This window comes from Phoca vitulina, unplaced genomic scaffold (assembly GCF_004348235.1).
Source record: "Phoca vitulina isolate PV1807 unplaced genomic scaffold, GSC_HSeal_1.0 scaffold30, whole genome shotgun sequence".
Lineage (NCBI taxonomy): Eukaryota > Metazoa > Chordata > Mammalia > Carnivora > Phocidae > Phoca > Phoca vitulina.
The window spans coordinates 24,308,018-24,323,672 of record NW_022589733.1 but is presented as its reverse complement, the minus strand read 5'-3'; the positions used below and the strand labels follow the sequence as shown (position 1 = coordinate 24,323,672).

Genomic DNA, 15,655 nt, shown 5'->3' with positions numbered 1-15,655 from the left:
GTCAGGGTGGGGACTGTTCAGGGAAGGACATTTCAGGCAAAGGGAACAGTATCTGTGCACTGGGAACAGCAGGAAGTTTGCTATGGCGCGTGCAGAGAGCCGTGGGGCCACAGTGGGGCAGGGGGGTGAGACCGACACCCCCAGGACGAACTCGTGTTCTGCTGTGGTGCCCGGGCTTCATCTGGTTCACTGCGAGGCTCTGGAGGTGCATCCCGATCGCAGCTGGTCTCTGCTGACTACCGCAGAATGGGCTGGCAGAGCTCAGAGACGGGAAGCTCGCTCTGGACGCCGATCCAGCAGCGCTGGAGGGAAGGACTCAGGGCCTGCACTAGCCATGAGGGCAAGGAGGGAGGGATGGCATGCGCTGACCAGGGCAGCTGGGCAAGCGGCAGTACTCGTCACTAGGACAGGGGACCCGGGAAGAGGAGGACAGGCAGAAGTGAGTTCAGAGTTGGGTGGGAGGTGCTGACCAGGCGTCTCCACTGGGACACGCTAATGGAAACTTCCAGGAGTCCACTGGAGTCTGGATCTGGGGTTGAGAAGAGAGACGAGGGTGATGGGTGTAGATGCGGGATAGAGATTCACTGAAATCCAAGAGGGCAAAAGACAGAACACAAGGTTACTTCTAACATCTGAAAGGCAAGTGCAAGGGGTGAAGGAAGCCAAGGTTACTCAGAAGTTCCCAAACCACAGGAGAAATACCAAGAGGGTGGGGTTATGGATGTGAAGAAAGGCGAGCTGGAAGCAGGATCAGTCCCTCACTTGTCCTCGAGCACTGCCAGTGATGCCTACTGGATTGTGTGTGTGTTCAACCGAGCCTCACAACTTCATGAGCGACGGGGCATATGTGCTGGTCCCATTTTGCCAAGGAGGATACTGAAGCCAGAGAAGTCAAGCACCTTGCCTAAGTTGGGGGTTTGCGAGTGGTAGTGCAGGGCCTGGAACCCTTCACATGGTGCCCCCTCCCTTGCTGTTTCTGGGTGCTCTCTGATTACTCTGGTGGGAAGGGAAACATCTGGGGCCCAGAAAAACGAGGATTCTTCATGGCCTAGAGGGCCAAAGTGCCTCAAAGCTCCCCACCATGAACCCTGAGGAAAAAGCCTAAGATAGGACCAGTTCAGGACTGACGTCCCTGTGCACAGAAGTCACTCTCAGCTGCCTGACCGCAACCACCTGGGGTCATTTCCTGCCATCAGGCTAACCCACAGGCCCACCCGAAAGGTGACAAGAACAGAAAAAGCAGATGGCACGCCATCAGTCTGCCCTTGGAGTGTCACCTCAGACTCCAAATGTGGCACGTGGTGGATCCGTAAAAGGGCGCGATGCCATTTCCTAAAGCACCGGATGTCCTCCATATTGAAACGTATGTGTGCATCTGTATGTTCGTGTAAGCACAGAAAACATCTGGGAGGATCTACACTTCAATGGTGGAGGAAAGGAGGACTAGAAGCAAAATGTTTTTATGTATTTTTAAATTTATTTGCCCGTGCATTACCTTTAGAATTAAAAACCCCAAGAAGGAAGTGTACTGGTGTTTTCATGTGGCTCTGAAATGCATCGACAGGTGGATTTGGTGGACAGAGCTGTGTGACTGAGCAGGTGCAGGAAAACGCAGACTCTGGATGGTGGGGATTTGGGTGCTCACGGTAAAACACTCAAACTTTGCTGTATGTCTGACGCTTTCATAATAAAACCCTGGAGGAAAGATCCCCAAAAAAGATGGGAGGAGAAAACCGGTCTGGCTTTGAGGAGGCAGAGCCATCCTGTAGACATTCCTGGGCGATGACTTCTGCCCTCTCTGCCTCAGGCATCTCATTGGTAAAGTGAGTTTGGGCCCTGGCTCCTGTTCATGGACCCCTCCCCACACTTACGGATGAGTTCCTATCCTTGCGGTGCAGTAAGGTTACAGATCCAAGTCAGTGTCCCCTGCATTCCCCCCTCCCCCACTGACTGGCACCCCAGCAGGGAGGCTGAGGGGCAGGTTAGAATTCCCTGGGTCCCAAACAGCTTCCTGTTCCTTTTTTTAACCAAGGACTCAGGCTTGAGCACAAGAAGGTCAGATGCATTTTCTTCCGAACAATCAATTACCAGCACACAACACTTCGCGAAGCACGTGCCTCACCAGGCAGCCTGGGGCTGCAGCCTGGGCGGCAAGAAACTGCGGGCTGCCCCACCCGGCTGGGGAGCACATTTCCCTGGGGCCTGGAGTGGCGAGGATAGGGAGGAGCGAGGGGCTGGGAACCTGACAGTGTGGGGAGGCCAGCGGTATCCACACCCAGCGCGGTGCCCAGGGAGCGGCATTCTTCCCAGAGCGGAAAGCGGGAGCTACACAGATCCGGCCCCAGGCCTGAGTGGGCTGAGTAAAACTTCCTGTCCCAATCCCTGGAGCTCTGCAATCAGCAGCCCCCAGATGTCCCTGGGAGCTCAGCAGGCGGGTGGAAATGGCTGAAACTGATGCCCGGCTACCAACTGGTTCCTGTGGGATTTCCAAGGCATTTCCATACTCGTCCTGCAGGAGGCTGCTGCCCGCTGTCGGCGACCCTGGGCCTGGCACAAATTGAGGCCACCTGGTAGACGGACACAAATGTCTCTTGGTATCCCCAGGTACCCATGGGAGGGGGCCTTAACCGATGCCGGTTGAGGAGAACACAGAAACGAAGCTGTGCTTTCTGCCTTTTTCTTACTGGCTCCTAACCACCACCACCACCCGGCCTGGCCCCGCCCAAGCTTCCTGATGCCCTGTGCAAAGCCAAGGTCACTGCCCAAGGGGGAGTTCAGAAGTGTTTGGTCTGGCTGGGGGTGGTGCTAAATGATGCCAATGTCTATCCCTCCAACTAGACCAGGGAGCCAAACCAGAGGCAAAACTCTCCGACGCCACAGCAGGAGGGGTGATGCTGGGGTGGGGCGGGGGTGGGGCAGGGGTGGGAGGTGACTGCATACTTCTGCTCCCTCCCTGAGATATAGGGGGAGCACTCTAACAGCTGCTTTTGTCAAAGAAAGATCTAGGAGGAGGAGAGAAAGGAGGCTTCACTTCTTTGGGGCGAGCTATATACAAGGACGTCACAGAAACATCTCAGTGAATGTGAAAGACCTTTCAGGGGAGGTCTCTGGATCAGCTCATGTAGCTGGTAAGTGGCCATGGCTCCCAAGACGAGGTCCTTCCACTTGGCCACCTTACCTCCTTTCCTTAAAGGACCAGGTGACAGGGTCTCTTCCCTGGAAGAGGAAAGCTGGAAAACACCACCCATCCCAGTCTCAGATCTTTCTCTTCTTGTGGAACTACTGTGCACGTGCGGCCCAAGAAGGGTGCAGGAGCCTAGACCGAGGGAGCCGCACTCTGGCCCCCTAGTGCCGCTGTGAGGCTGAGCTGCCCCGTGGGGAGCCCCGGCTCCCACATTCCCCAGGGGACCCCCAGAGCTGCTGGTGTCATGGAGCGGGCAGGAAGGCCCAGACAGCTACAGATCCATTTCTGCCGGTACCAGCACCCTGGGGGGAAGGCTGAAGTTGGTGCAGCTCGGAGCCGGCAGCTGAGAGCAGGACCAGACATAATGCATTGCCCCTGGTGCCCAACGGCAGTCGAGGCCCTGGTGGGAAGGAAGGCAGGAGCTGGAGGGAGAACCCCAAGCAAATGACACAGATCCCGGCTCCACCTCCTGGCCTCATTGCCGACCCCGGGGCAGTAGAACCTGGTCCTGCAGCCTCCTCAGCAGATGCAGAGCTGCCGGGCCGTCTCCTGGGGGTTCAGGAGGGGCGTGCCATCAACGCCAGGTCTCACCAGCTCCCTTCTTGGGAAATCTCCAGGAGCAGGGGTAACGGAGCGCAGAGACTTCCCCTACCAGCGGTGGCATCCCCTGCCCAACACCCCAGATTGTGGGGCGTGTTCCAATTGTTTTGGTGGGTTGGCTGCAATGACGGAAGCCCAGAGGGGTCAGCCAATAAAGTTCAGGCCTGGAGGGCTTCATCTTTACCGAGGCTCCCCACGGCGACACCACTCAGTCCCTTCTCTTGTAGCCACCTGATTCTGGTGTCCCCGCTGTGGCCAGCCTCTGTGGGTCTCCTGCCCGCTGACTCCTCACTCACGCTGCAGCCCTCTGGTCAGCAGCCGCCGGAGCTCCCTCCAGCCCTCCCTCCTGGAGGAGGGGTCCCAGGGCAGACCCCTCTGAGTCTGGCACTGCTATAGCATCTAACAATAGCCCCTGGCAGGGCCCCACTGGGTTGGGCACACTCCTCGGCCAGGATGTGGTTCCTCCAGGCTTAAGAAAAGGCAGGTCCATCCCAACCACAGGGTCTCAGCAGGAATGCAGGCCAAATAGGTACCATTTACACAAGTCTGCTGGCTCGGGGTAAACTAACGGAGGTATTCCTGCTTTTGGGGGGGGGGCGTCAGGTTCCCTTTCCTTTAAAGAAACTTTGTGTGACATGCAGCATTTTCAGAGCCCTTAAGTTGGGGGCAATGACTTTAGGCAGAGAGGAGGAGAGAAGGTTGTTAGGACCTAAGAAGCAGGGCATGGGTCAGGACTCCAGAAGAGAGCTGAGCATCTCCTGAAGCCGTTTTGATAGCCACCAAGTTCTCCTCAATACTGCTGGCAAAGGAACCCGAAACACCCCAGAATCTACCGGGACCATGGACCCCTGGCTGGTCTTGGAATCAAGGCCCCCTAAACTTTCCATGGACAGCTGGCCATCTATCATGCCCCGCCACGGTATTAGGACTCTCTTCTGTTCACAACAAAATCAGGTCCTCCAGCCCATCTCAAGGCTCATTCTGCAGGCTGAGCAATGTGAATGTCAAAATTGGACTGCATATTCTTGAGGGCGAGCTCTCTGGTCTCAGAACTACAAACAGATGTTGGAAAGGGAGAGAAACTAAAGGCCCATTCAAGCTCACTGCATTTACCCACAAAAGTGGGACCCACCAACTCCTCCCTCATCTCCTAGGGGTCCTGAGTTCAGAGCCGCTGTGGAGGAGAAGGAAGGATGGAACATTCAGTGCTCTGGGGTCAAGCACCCTCCCTGCACCCTCAGCCTGGGGTGGCTACTCACAGGCCTTGCGAGCCAGGTGCTTGCCTTGGGAGTTCCAGTTCCTGCTCTTCACATTTCTCTTGAGCACTGGGTGGACCAGTTAAACTAGTCTTGCCTTTCCTAAGTTGGTTTTTTTTTTTTTTAAATCTGGCAGGCCGCTACTGGAGGCTTTCCAACCCACAGCTCAGGCCAACCCTCATAATAAGAAAAATACTACTTTCTATCTGCCTCATTTAGGAGGTTTCTACTTTTTTTCCTTTGGCGGTTAACTAAATTTCATCTTATATAACCACTGTAAATTTTCTAGAAATTTCCCCAATTAGCGCCAGCAATTACAGAAAATGTGTGTATATGTGTGTGTAGATGAGAAATCTCCAGGGAAGTGACCACGAGTTCTGGTGAATCTTCATAAGAAAATAGCACTTCGCTCTCTATCCACTAAGAAAGACCCATCTTGCCCACTTTCCAGAAGATTCTGGGAGCTCCACACTTTACAGATTCTTTAAGTCTCCTCACATTTCTTTTACATAGAAAAGATAAAGTGAAGGTGGGGAGGATGGGATGATGAGGAATCATGGGTAAAGTATGTTATTGGCAAAACCAAAAAAACACCCAGAGGTCCTGACTTGGGGGGCCTATGGCCCCTGAAAGCCCTGTCCTTTCCGTGAATTAGAACAGGCCCTAGACCAGCTCTGGAGACTTCCACTCCACATATACACCCCAGGTGGCAAACGCCTTCTCTTATCTGGAAGGTTCAGACGTCTTCAGTGAACACAGAGCCTGGCTCCTGGGAGCCCAGCCATGAAGGCGTAAGTGTCCAGAGAGAGAGGCCAGCCATCATTTCTGAAGCATCTTCATGGCCTTAAGTCAAATCCCACCAACAAGACCGGCTGCAACATGCCTCTCCCTTGCCTCTGCCGGGAAGGACTGGCTTTTGCAAAAGATGACCTTGAGTTTAAAGCCTCTAGTTTACAAACACACACACACACACATACCCTGAAGAGGTGGCTTTCAATGAGAGGAGGAGGGGAAAATGGGGCCAGAATGGGAGAAGCTGCAGTTCTGTCTCAGGCTGGTTGGCCAACTTTCTCTTCCTCTAAGGGGACTCTGACTCTGAGTGTGACTTCTGTGGGCGGCCACGCTGGCTCTCCCGTGGAAGTGAAGGGGACGGGCAGAGGAGGCCCTGCCCTGTGGCTGTGGGCACGGAGGAGAGCTCCGGGCAGCACCTGGCACGTACAGGCCCTCACCTTCCCTGTTCTCCGAATGGGGCGTGTGGGTACCTCTCACTCAGGTGGCCCAAGAGCACTCCGTCCTCCACAGCTGCCCTTGCAGAGTTCTCCCTGATGATGTCAAGAGCCCAGTCCTCTCGGGTGGAGCCCACTCTGAAGCTGCTTTGTGTTCTTATGACAGCGAGGCAGTGTCTACACAGAGCTCTCCCCAGCCACCCACAGGACAAAAAGCGGTCTTCATGAGGGCTGTGCACATGTGGAGAATAAGTGAACACAGTTTCTGAGGCCACGGTTGGGGAGGGCTGTGGGCCACGGGAGAAGACTCGTGTCCCTCCATGGTCCCAGGCAGAGACGAGGAGCAGCAAGAACAAAGTGGAGCTGGCGCATCCTTTAAGGAACGTACGCTGACGAGTCTGACAGGAAGCCCAGAGCTCACATGACGATGTTTCAGAAAAGCGGGAGCAGCAGTGTCCAGGGACAGGGAGCGGCTGTCCACAGGGTAGAAGAGGGGCTTCCTGGGCACCAGGTGGGAAATAAAGCAGAAGGAACGCTGGGGGCGGGGGCAGGGCCACAACTTGCCCTGCAGCCGGTGCTCCAACCCAAGCAAACAGGACCAGACTGAGTGTAGCCCTGCCCACACGCATGCAGAATCAGCTGAGCAAGTAAGTAAGAGATAAGGGACTAGCAGGGTGTGTTTTTAGGAGAAGGAGTAGATCAGATTTGTCAGATGTACTTTGCAGGAACAATCTGGAATCATCAGGCCTCCCTAGGCTAATGCTGTGTGGAGGCAGGAGTGCATCTGGGTCTGAGGAGGCAGGAGGCCAAGGACAGCTCTGGAAGGAGAGTCTACCCGGGGAAACTTTCATCGTCAGGATGGGGCTCAAGTGATCCCAGGCTCACTTCCTAGCCAGTCCACAGACTGAGAAACCACAGAATTCGTCCCGAGCACTGCTATGACTTCAACCCCAGAAGGCAGCCTAGTGATGGGGTTGGGACATGCCCCCTCAGACCCAGTGCCTGTTCTTGTAGAAGGTGCATTCCTCCAGTGAACATGGTCTGAAGACCAGATTAAGCACGTTAACAGTGGAAGATCAGAGAGCTGCGGGCAGCCCACGGCGCCCAGCACTGAAGAGACCTCAGTCCACTCTGGAAAATGACGAGAGGAGACCCACGGATGGGCGCACATCTTTGAGGGTGACTGTCTCGATCAAAGCCAGCTCTAACTTCCTGAGCACTGACCGCGTGCCAGGCTCTGTATTGAAGGCTTTGAGGTGTAAGTGTCTTACATTATTCTGACAGAAATCCTAAGAGCCAGGTTACTAACAGTCCCGTTTCACGGACCAGAACACCAAGGCTCTGCTAAGCTGAGCAGCTTGTCTAAGACTGTATGGTAAGTGATGGAGGCGGACTTTGAATTCAGATCTTTCCCCACAGCATACCAGGCAGATGTCAACACTTCCTTCGTCCACAGAGGTGCCGTGTTTCACGGGATGGCCTGGCCTGGTAATTCTACCCCTAGTGCACTCCCTGCTCAGCTCTGAGGCAGCCTCCAAGGTAGGAAGCAGTGTGGCCTTGGTGGACTGACTAGGTAGCAGGTCAGCATTTTCAGTCCCTGAAGGGTGTCCAATTACCGAACTTATTCTGCTATGCACACCAGCGGCACCGACGCCCCCTCCCCCGAGGAGGTGGCATTCCCCCCAGGCCCTCCACTGGCAGCTGTGTAAATGGGCAAAGGCCTAACTGAGCAACCCGAGAAACCGGCCAGTGCCATGGGCCTGACCGCTGGCCGGGCCTTCCTTCCTGTTCTACTCTGCTTCCTCCCCAGCTGCTGGACCAAGACCCCCGGAACAGCTGATTCCTCGACACCGTGCAGGCATTCCTGCCGGAACGCGGGGCGCCAATGCTGCCCAGAGCCACGCGAACTTGGGAAGACCCTCACTCGGAGGTTCCCCCGGCCAAACCCTTACCGTTGTAGGAGAGGCGAGGTTTGCTCAGACACATTATAAAGTGCATTTCCATCTCATCAGAAGCCACAGACTTGGAACAAATGGGGCACTTGAAACCTGAAAGAGAGGAAAACAGTATGAAATGCTTCCTCCAAACCAAGCACACCCACAACCAACACAGAGGGCCTTAGATAGCTATGGCCATGTGGGGTCAGAGTCAACGTGGAGAATTCCAATCTAGATACACCCTAGATCTGATCTTTCCTTCATTAATTCTGTTATTTTATCACAGCCTCCTACCTCCCACTGGCCCGCCAGGGCTGTCCCTGCCACAGGCCTCTCGGTGAAGCTTATCAGAAGGCACGGGCAGCTGGTCTGAGTTTTATTTTCCTTTAGACCCTTTCCCAAGGGGGTCTAGTGGGCAGCAGGGATAGGCAGGAATGCAATCAAGGCAAACAAATCATCAGTCTTTGAGTAACAAAGCATTTAATACCCTTCCTCCTCACAGCCCTCAAACCACTTGGCTGGGCCACCTGTGGCAGGAAGCCTGACAGCGGTCAGGTCAGCACCTCCATCCCTCCCCCGGCCTCCCGGAACCAGGTAGCACCTCCATCCCTCACCCAGGGCACCTGGCCTCCCTGTGGCTCAGGCAGCTGTCCTCTGAGAGTGCGGAGCAGCAGGGTGGCCGTCCGGAGCACTCCCAGATGCCACGCGCGCCTTGGCCATATGCCACGAAGAGTAACAGCTGTTGCACAACGCCTGGCGAACACAGGGTGGGGTGACCCTGCTGTTCCACTACCAGGGGAGTCTGGACTGCTTGTACATCTGAGCAGTTTCATCAGAACTGTACCCCTACTGGAGATTTCCACTGAGAATCTTCTGAGCTGAACTCCATTAAGCAAACCCAGTCCCCTGACTTATTTATAAACAACTTTTTAAAGGTAAACGATTTCCAATTTCCCCCATTTTATTTTTACTGAAATTATTTTCAAATGATCAACTCTGTTCCATTCTACCAAAAGGATCTAATATCACTGGAAAGTTATTACTTATTTGTCCACATCTAATTTCACACGTTGCAGCTTCTCCCTTTTGTGACTGTAATTCTTACCCACCCAGCCTGGATTTCCTAGGTCCAGTACAGCACATCTAAATCTTGTTGTGAAAATTTGACTCTCCCGGTAACTTTTCAGTCTAAGTGTTCCACGCACAGTTTCACTGGATGCTGGTAATATCTGTCGGCAACACTTCCTACGACACAGACAAAAGCCGGAGGGCTCGTATTGACTGTTCGCTGCTCCCGGACGGAGGAGGACGTCAGACCTTTCTTCCCAGGGCCTTGCTCATTCTGTATGGAAAGCCCTGGACTTTGACAGCTGTGGGTGCAGAGACAGGAAGCAAGCCAGCTCCTGTGTTCCCATGTAGGGCACAAGCACTTTGCTTAAAGTCTTCTCCAAACCCTCCTCTTTTCAGTGACAATGAACTGTAGGACCAGACTATGGACAAAGTGGACCTCAGACTCCGTGGCACAGTCCCCATTTCCCCGACCCCTTTCCTCAAAAATCATGAGCATCCTGTGTCTCAGCTAAAAAGTCTTGCAAGTGCTATCGATCCAAGGATTCTGGCCAAGCTTGGAGCAAGGGCTGTACTTTCTGATCTCTGGGTGGTTATGAATCCATTAATAACAAAACCAGAAGACTGAAAAGAAACATGGTAGGGGGAGGGTCCATCCCCAGTTTTCTGGCAAAACCCGATCTCAGATGTGCCAGGCTGATCTTTTCTAACCCAGTTTAGAAATCTACAGACACAGTGTGACACACGTGGTGGACAGGTGAGTAATGAACTTGAGTCTTGTACAACGAGGATGTCTCCATATCCACCCTAGGTCCCTCTGAAGCCTTGGTTCTGCCCTCATGCTCAGGCCCTGCAGATAAGCCAATATTAAGGAATATTTTCTTTAGAGATTCCTTCACCGTTTTTTTCTGACTCAAAAGACCAAGGTTTTATGTTACCTTAAATGACTACAGGACATTTCTAGTTTAAAAACTTGTTATGTTAGCACCCTGTCTGCAGGCTGAGGGCTCAGAGCTGAGGGCATGCCAGGGAGGACACGCTCTGGACTAGCTCCTCCGACACCGGGCCCCAATACAGTCGCTGGGAGGTGCTGAAGTGAACTGTTACTACTGATAAAAGGCCTTACGCTTCACATTACTCACTTTCCTGATAACCTAGAACAGATTCGTGGTTATCACTATAATAGCATCAATCACCCCTGCATCCCAACATGACTCCTTGAATGCAGGACAGGGAGTCAAGTTATAGCTAAGGTACTGGGAAGTAGGCCACCCAACGAGAAGGTCTACAAGGAAATGTCATTGGACATTTATGTCCTACAAAAAACAAACCAAGGTGAGATTCCCAGGTTTAGGCCAGTGCCCTCATTGTAAAGAGAAAGAGGCCTTGAAGAAGACTCAGGCTCAAACTCTTGAGGGGGTGGGGCTGAGACTGGTCGGATTTCTTAGCTGGCCATCTCAAGTCCTTTCTAACGGGAAGAAGGAGCCGACTACACTTGTGATATTGTGATTTACAATAAGAACTATGTATTTGGTCTTCGTCCTGTTCCTGGCACAGAGTTCCTAACACCCTGGGAATTTCCTAACATAATAAGACCAGTAGTATTTGGTCTTTTGTCACTGGATAGCTCCAGAGCCATAGGGTGAAAGGAATGTCTTGTTACTCATAAGAGTCCCTTTCAACCACACCAAAATTTATGTTAATGAGGTCACTTTGGGAAAGTTCCTTGGTAAACTAAGGATGGGGGCTAGTTGCAAGGGGAACCAACCAGCTGATTAGAGGGTCCGAACTTTTGGTCCTACCCCTCAACCTCTGGGGAGGGGTGGGGGCTAGAGATGGAGTTCAATCACCAATGGCCACTGATTTCATCAATAATGCCTATGTAATAAAGTCTCCATAAAAACCCCAGAGGATGGGGCTCAGAGAGCTTCCAGGGCAGTGAACACATGAAAATTCAGGGAGGGTGGCGCCCCATGACAGGGCATGGGGGCTCCATGCCCTGTCCCCATACCTTGCCCTCTGCATCTCTTCCATCTGGCTGTTCCTGAGTTATATCCTTATATAATAAATTGGTAATCAAGTAAGTAAAATGTTTCCCTGAGTCCTGTGAGGTGCTCTAGCAAATTAAACGAACCCGAGAAGGGGGTCATGGGAACGTCTGATTAAGAGCCAGTCAGGCAGAAGTGAAGGTGACAACCTGTACTTGTGATTGGGGTCTGAAGTGGGGGGCAGTTGTGGGGGACGGAGCCCTTAACCTGTGCGGTCTGATGCTATCTCCGAGTAGACAGTGTTGAAATTGGGTTAACTGCTTGGTGGTGCTGGGAAAACACTTCAGAACAGGGTTTTAAGAAGAGGTGGGCTGGGAAACATTACACCGGGAGAGGAAGCACCATTGTGGTAGGAAGAGACCTACATTTTAGCGAAAGCAGGGTTAGTGCCACTTGCATGACCTTCCTCTGGAATGGGGGGCGGGGTTAAGGATCAAAAAATAATTCAGGGTCTATTACGTGAGTGGGAAATGACAAGATGACCTGCTTTCCAGCTTCAAGATGTGGTTAAGTAATCTACACTCCCCAGACTTCTGTTTTCTCATCGGAAAAAAAGAGGACTTTGCCTCTCTCTTGCAAGGATCAGATGAGGTAAGAAACCTGAAAGCGCCCAATGAAGAAGCTAATCAAATGTATCATCAAGCCTGGCAGCCCTGAACGAGGAGGAAGGAAGAGGAGGGCTGGGGAAGGATTTGGGGGGGCCGGGAGGTGGGGGGTGGTGGAGCAGCAGGGCACAGAGGCCGCAGGTCACGCAAAGTGTGCCGGGTGGGGGAGGGGTGGCCATCTCTGCTTGTCCCATCTGTTTCCTCTGAACTTCTGGAGCACCGTGCATGGCACTTTCCATACTGCCCGTGTGGAATGAGGCTCCCTGTTCAGCCTCTTGCATGTGATGACAGACAACAGCTTGCGTGCATTGAGTCGTTACTGTAAGTGAGCAGCCAATGGGCCGTATGTGCCTGCATTTACGAGATTACGGAGTGGGTACTACTGTTAACTCTGTGTGTGCCCTGCTTGCCAAGCTGGGTGACAGGTGGGCTGGTCTAAGGAGGAGGCGACCTATGACAAAAGGAACATAAACACTACACAGACGCTGGGTATTAGTAAATAATAACTTCAAATCCTCCACACTGTCCCAGCAATTTCTTTGTGGGCCTGGATAATCTCATAAACGGAAACAATCGGGGAATTTTTTTTTTCCTGGGCACTGTGTTAACATGGAAGGACTGAGCTGTGCTTTCTACTTGGCACCGAGCCTGTAGCACTGGTTGTTAAGGTGCCGAGTTGGCAAATTACCTTTTAAATGGAAAATAAAGGACATGAGGTAAGAGGGCTGGAAAGACAAGGAGAGCTAAGGGGAAAAAACTAATGTCCCCACCTTCTTTCCTGAAAGGTCATCCGACATCAAGATGGATGCTAGCACTCTACTACCCCAATCTTTTCTTGCAAATGTCCAGTCACACGATTCAGCATCAATAGCCCTACGGAATGATAAATACTGTGATCTTTATGAGCTATCTGAAGGTGAAAATAGCTAGGAAATTTTGATACCATTTGGGAAAAAAGTTTAGGCCAAATTAAAATCAGCCCTGTGGACAAAGACAAAGGTTCCCAAAGTCACCCAGTGGACGAGACTGAGTCAAATTTCAGAAGAGCCCTTCATCAGCACTCAGGAAGCATGTGCAAGACATGCTCTGCCTTCCTTCATGAGAGAGCTACCGGCGGAGCCTTTGGGACGGACTCTCCCTGCCTGCATCTGAGACCCACCGCACCCTGGGAGCTGGGAGGCGGGCAGCACGCGCGCTTTCCCTCTCCCTATCTTATCAGAGGCAGGGCCCTGCACGTGTTGGGGCTTTAATACAGGCCACTGACAGAGTGAAGGGCCGGCTAGCTCCGGCTTGCTGGCCAAGTCTGACAGTGGTTCCTCTCCCACCGGATTGTGGCAGAAGCAAGGACGTTACAGGGTTCCTGGTCCTTCGCTGCCAACCTCTCAAAATGAGGAAGGGATGAATGACAGGGCACCAAGGGGAATCTGTCTGTAATGCCCTGATTCTGCCCCGGATGGGCTCTCCCAAGCAAACGCTGCTACAGGATTCCTCTACCCCAATCTAGAGGCGCCCTTCTAATGGGGACCTTACTTCTGCTCTTTCTCGTCATCAAAGCAGCTCAAAATTATACAGCCAGAACAGCCCACGGGAGTGTGATCAGCCAGAGCCCAGCTGCTGCTTCCTGTCTTTCAACAGCGGATTGCGTAAATGGGGGAATCCTCAGCTGGGCTACAAACCAGAGCTCTGGGGAGAAGACAAACCCGCACTCGCCACCCAGTGCAGGGCCTTGACCCCTGTAACTGCAAGGTCAGGGTAAGCCCACCGGTAGGTGAACCAACAGAGACCCGGGAATGCACACACAGTCAGTACGGTAAGCATCTTCCTGCGCCCGGGTCCTTCCAGGACAGGGCAACTGCCTCAAGTTATGATCCTCCCAGGCCTCCACAACATTTATCTTGAGATGTAAATCAGTTTTTCTCATTTGCCAGAACTGCAACCTTCTCCTTTAAGACCTGATTTCTCGGGGCTGGACGTGTGCTCCGCATGTTGCCCCAGTTCCCTCCCTGACCCTCCCTCCTATGCTGATGCGCTATTTTAACGCTGCCCCAGTTCTGCCTGTCTCTGGGATCACCTAAAGGGAGAAGAATCTAAAGAAGCAACCAAGGAAAAGGAAGCCAGGCCACCCAGGCAGGACCTCCTGTCCCAGGGAAGAGGGGCTGATGTAGATTCCCCTCACCCAGGGGGGCTCAGAGAGCACCGCCCTCAACACCATGTCTCTACTGTTCAGTTCCTAGTTTCCAGCCTGGATCTTTCCCTCTCACATCCTGTGGTGCATGTCTGTGAAATGAGATTTGACTAAATGAACTTGGTAAAATGGGATTTTTTATAAAGATTTTATTTATTTGAGAGAGAGAGAGAGAAAGAACACGCATAAGTAAGGGGAGCAGCAGAGAGTGAGGGAGATGCAGACTTAATAATGCAGGGCTCGATCCCAGGACCCTGGGATCACGACCTGAGCCGAAGACAGAGGCTTAACCGACTGAGCCACCCGAGCACCCCTGCAAAATGGGATTTATTACAAAAGAAAGATCAAGGGGTAACTAGGGACTTTCTTTGACATTTCTATACTGCCGGAGATGAGTCCCAAGAGCAGAGGCTGTGGATATCCCATTCTTCACACATACTTTCCCGCCCAACCCCTGAGAAATAACTGGAAACCAATGCACAATTTATGAGTTGTTAAGGCACCCTTGCCTAGAGAACATTCTGGACTAGGAAAAGGCCCAGCAGTTCTGACTTGCTTCTTTCAACACCTCTCTTCTGGACTCAGCTTCAGCAGTTCCATTCCAGGGACTGAGGCTCACCTGTTGCCTCAGGAGCCAAGAAAATTCTCGTAAGTGGGTATTAGGAGACAGCCACGCTGACACCTAAAATCAGTTTAAAGTGTGTGTGTGTGTGTGTGTGTGTGTGTGTGTTTATTTTAACATGTCTGTTGTGATGGTTAACTCTATGTGTCAACTTGGTTGGGTCATGGGGTACCCAAATATTTCGTTAAACGTTATTTCTAGGTGTGTTTGTGAGGGTGTTCCTCAATGAAATTTAACATTTGAACTGGTAGACTAAATAAAGCAGATTGCCTTCCCCAATGTTGGTGGGCATTGTCCAATCCACTGGAAATGCTGGACAGAATAAAAGATGGAGAAAAAAAGGTTTTGAGCTGTCTGCCTCACTGATCTGGGGCACTGGTCTTCTGTCGTCAGACCAGGACGTACAGTATTGGTTCTCCTGGTTCTCAGGCCTTCAGACTCAAACTGGAACCAACTCCAGAAGGCGTTCCTGGATCTTGAGCTTGCAGATGACAGATCATGGAATTTCTTAGTTTCCATAACTGCATGAGCCAATTCCTTACAATAAATCACTTTCTCTTTCCCTCTCTCCTTCCCCCCCCCCCCCCCCCCCACTGGCTCTGTTTCTCTGGAGAGCCCCAATACATCTATTTATTAAATTGCCAAACAATAAAGTTTAAAAGACTGGCAACATCAAATGTTGGCGAGGATGTAGGGCAACTGGAACTCTCAGGCATTGTTGGCAGGAGCCATTTTGGGAAACGGTCTGGTAGTTCTTTATAAAACAAAACATATACCTGGCCTGACCTAAGCAACTCCTCATTTACGTAATTACCCAAAAGAAATGAAGACCTATGTCTACAAATAGATGTTTGTAAGAATTTTCATCACAGCTTTAGTCATAACAAGCAAAAACTGGAAATAACTCAACTGTCCATCAAAGGA

The 15,655-nt window shown here is 52.1% G+C and overlaps 1 protein-coding gene across 2 annotated transcripts in view; it reads right to left on the bottom strand.

Annotated features, from left to right (window-relative positions):
- The window catches only part of ZNRF1 (zinc and ring finger 1), a 94,219-nt gene that overhangs the window by 4,405 nt on the left and 74,159 nt on the right, over window positions 1–15,655 (bottom strand). For both annotated transcript variants that reach the window (XM_032424558.1, XM_032424559.1), the window contains exon 2: window positions 8,219–8,314. In XM_032424558.1, coding sequence (XP_032280449.1) covers window positions 8,219–8,314 — 96 coding nt within the window. The remainder of the gene's footprint in view (window positions 1–8,218; window positions 8,315–15,655) is intronic.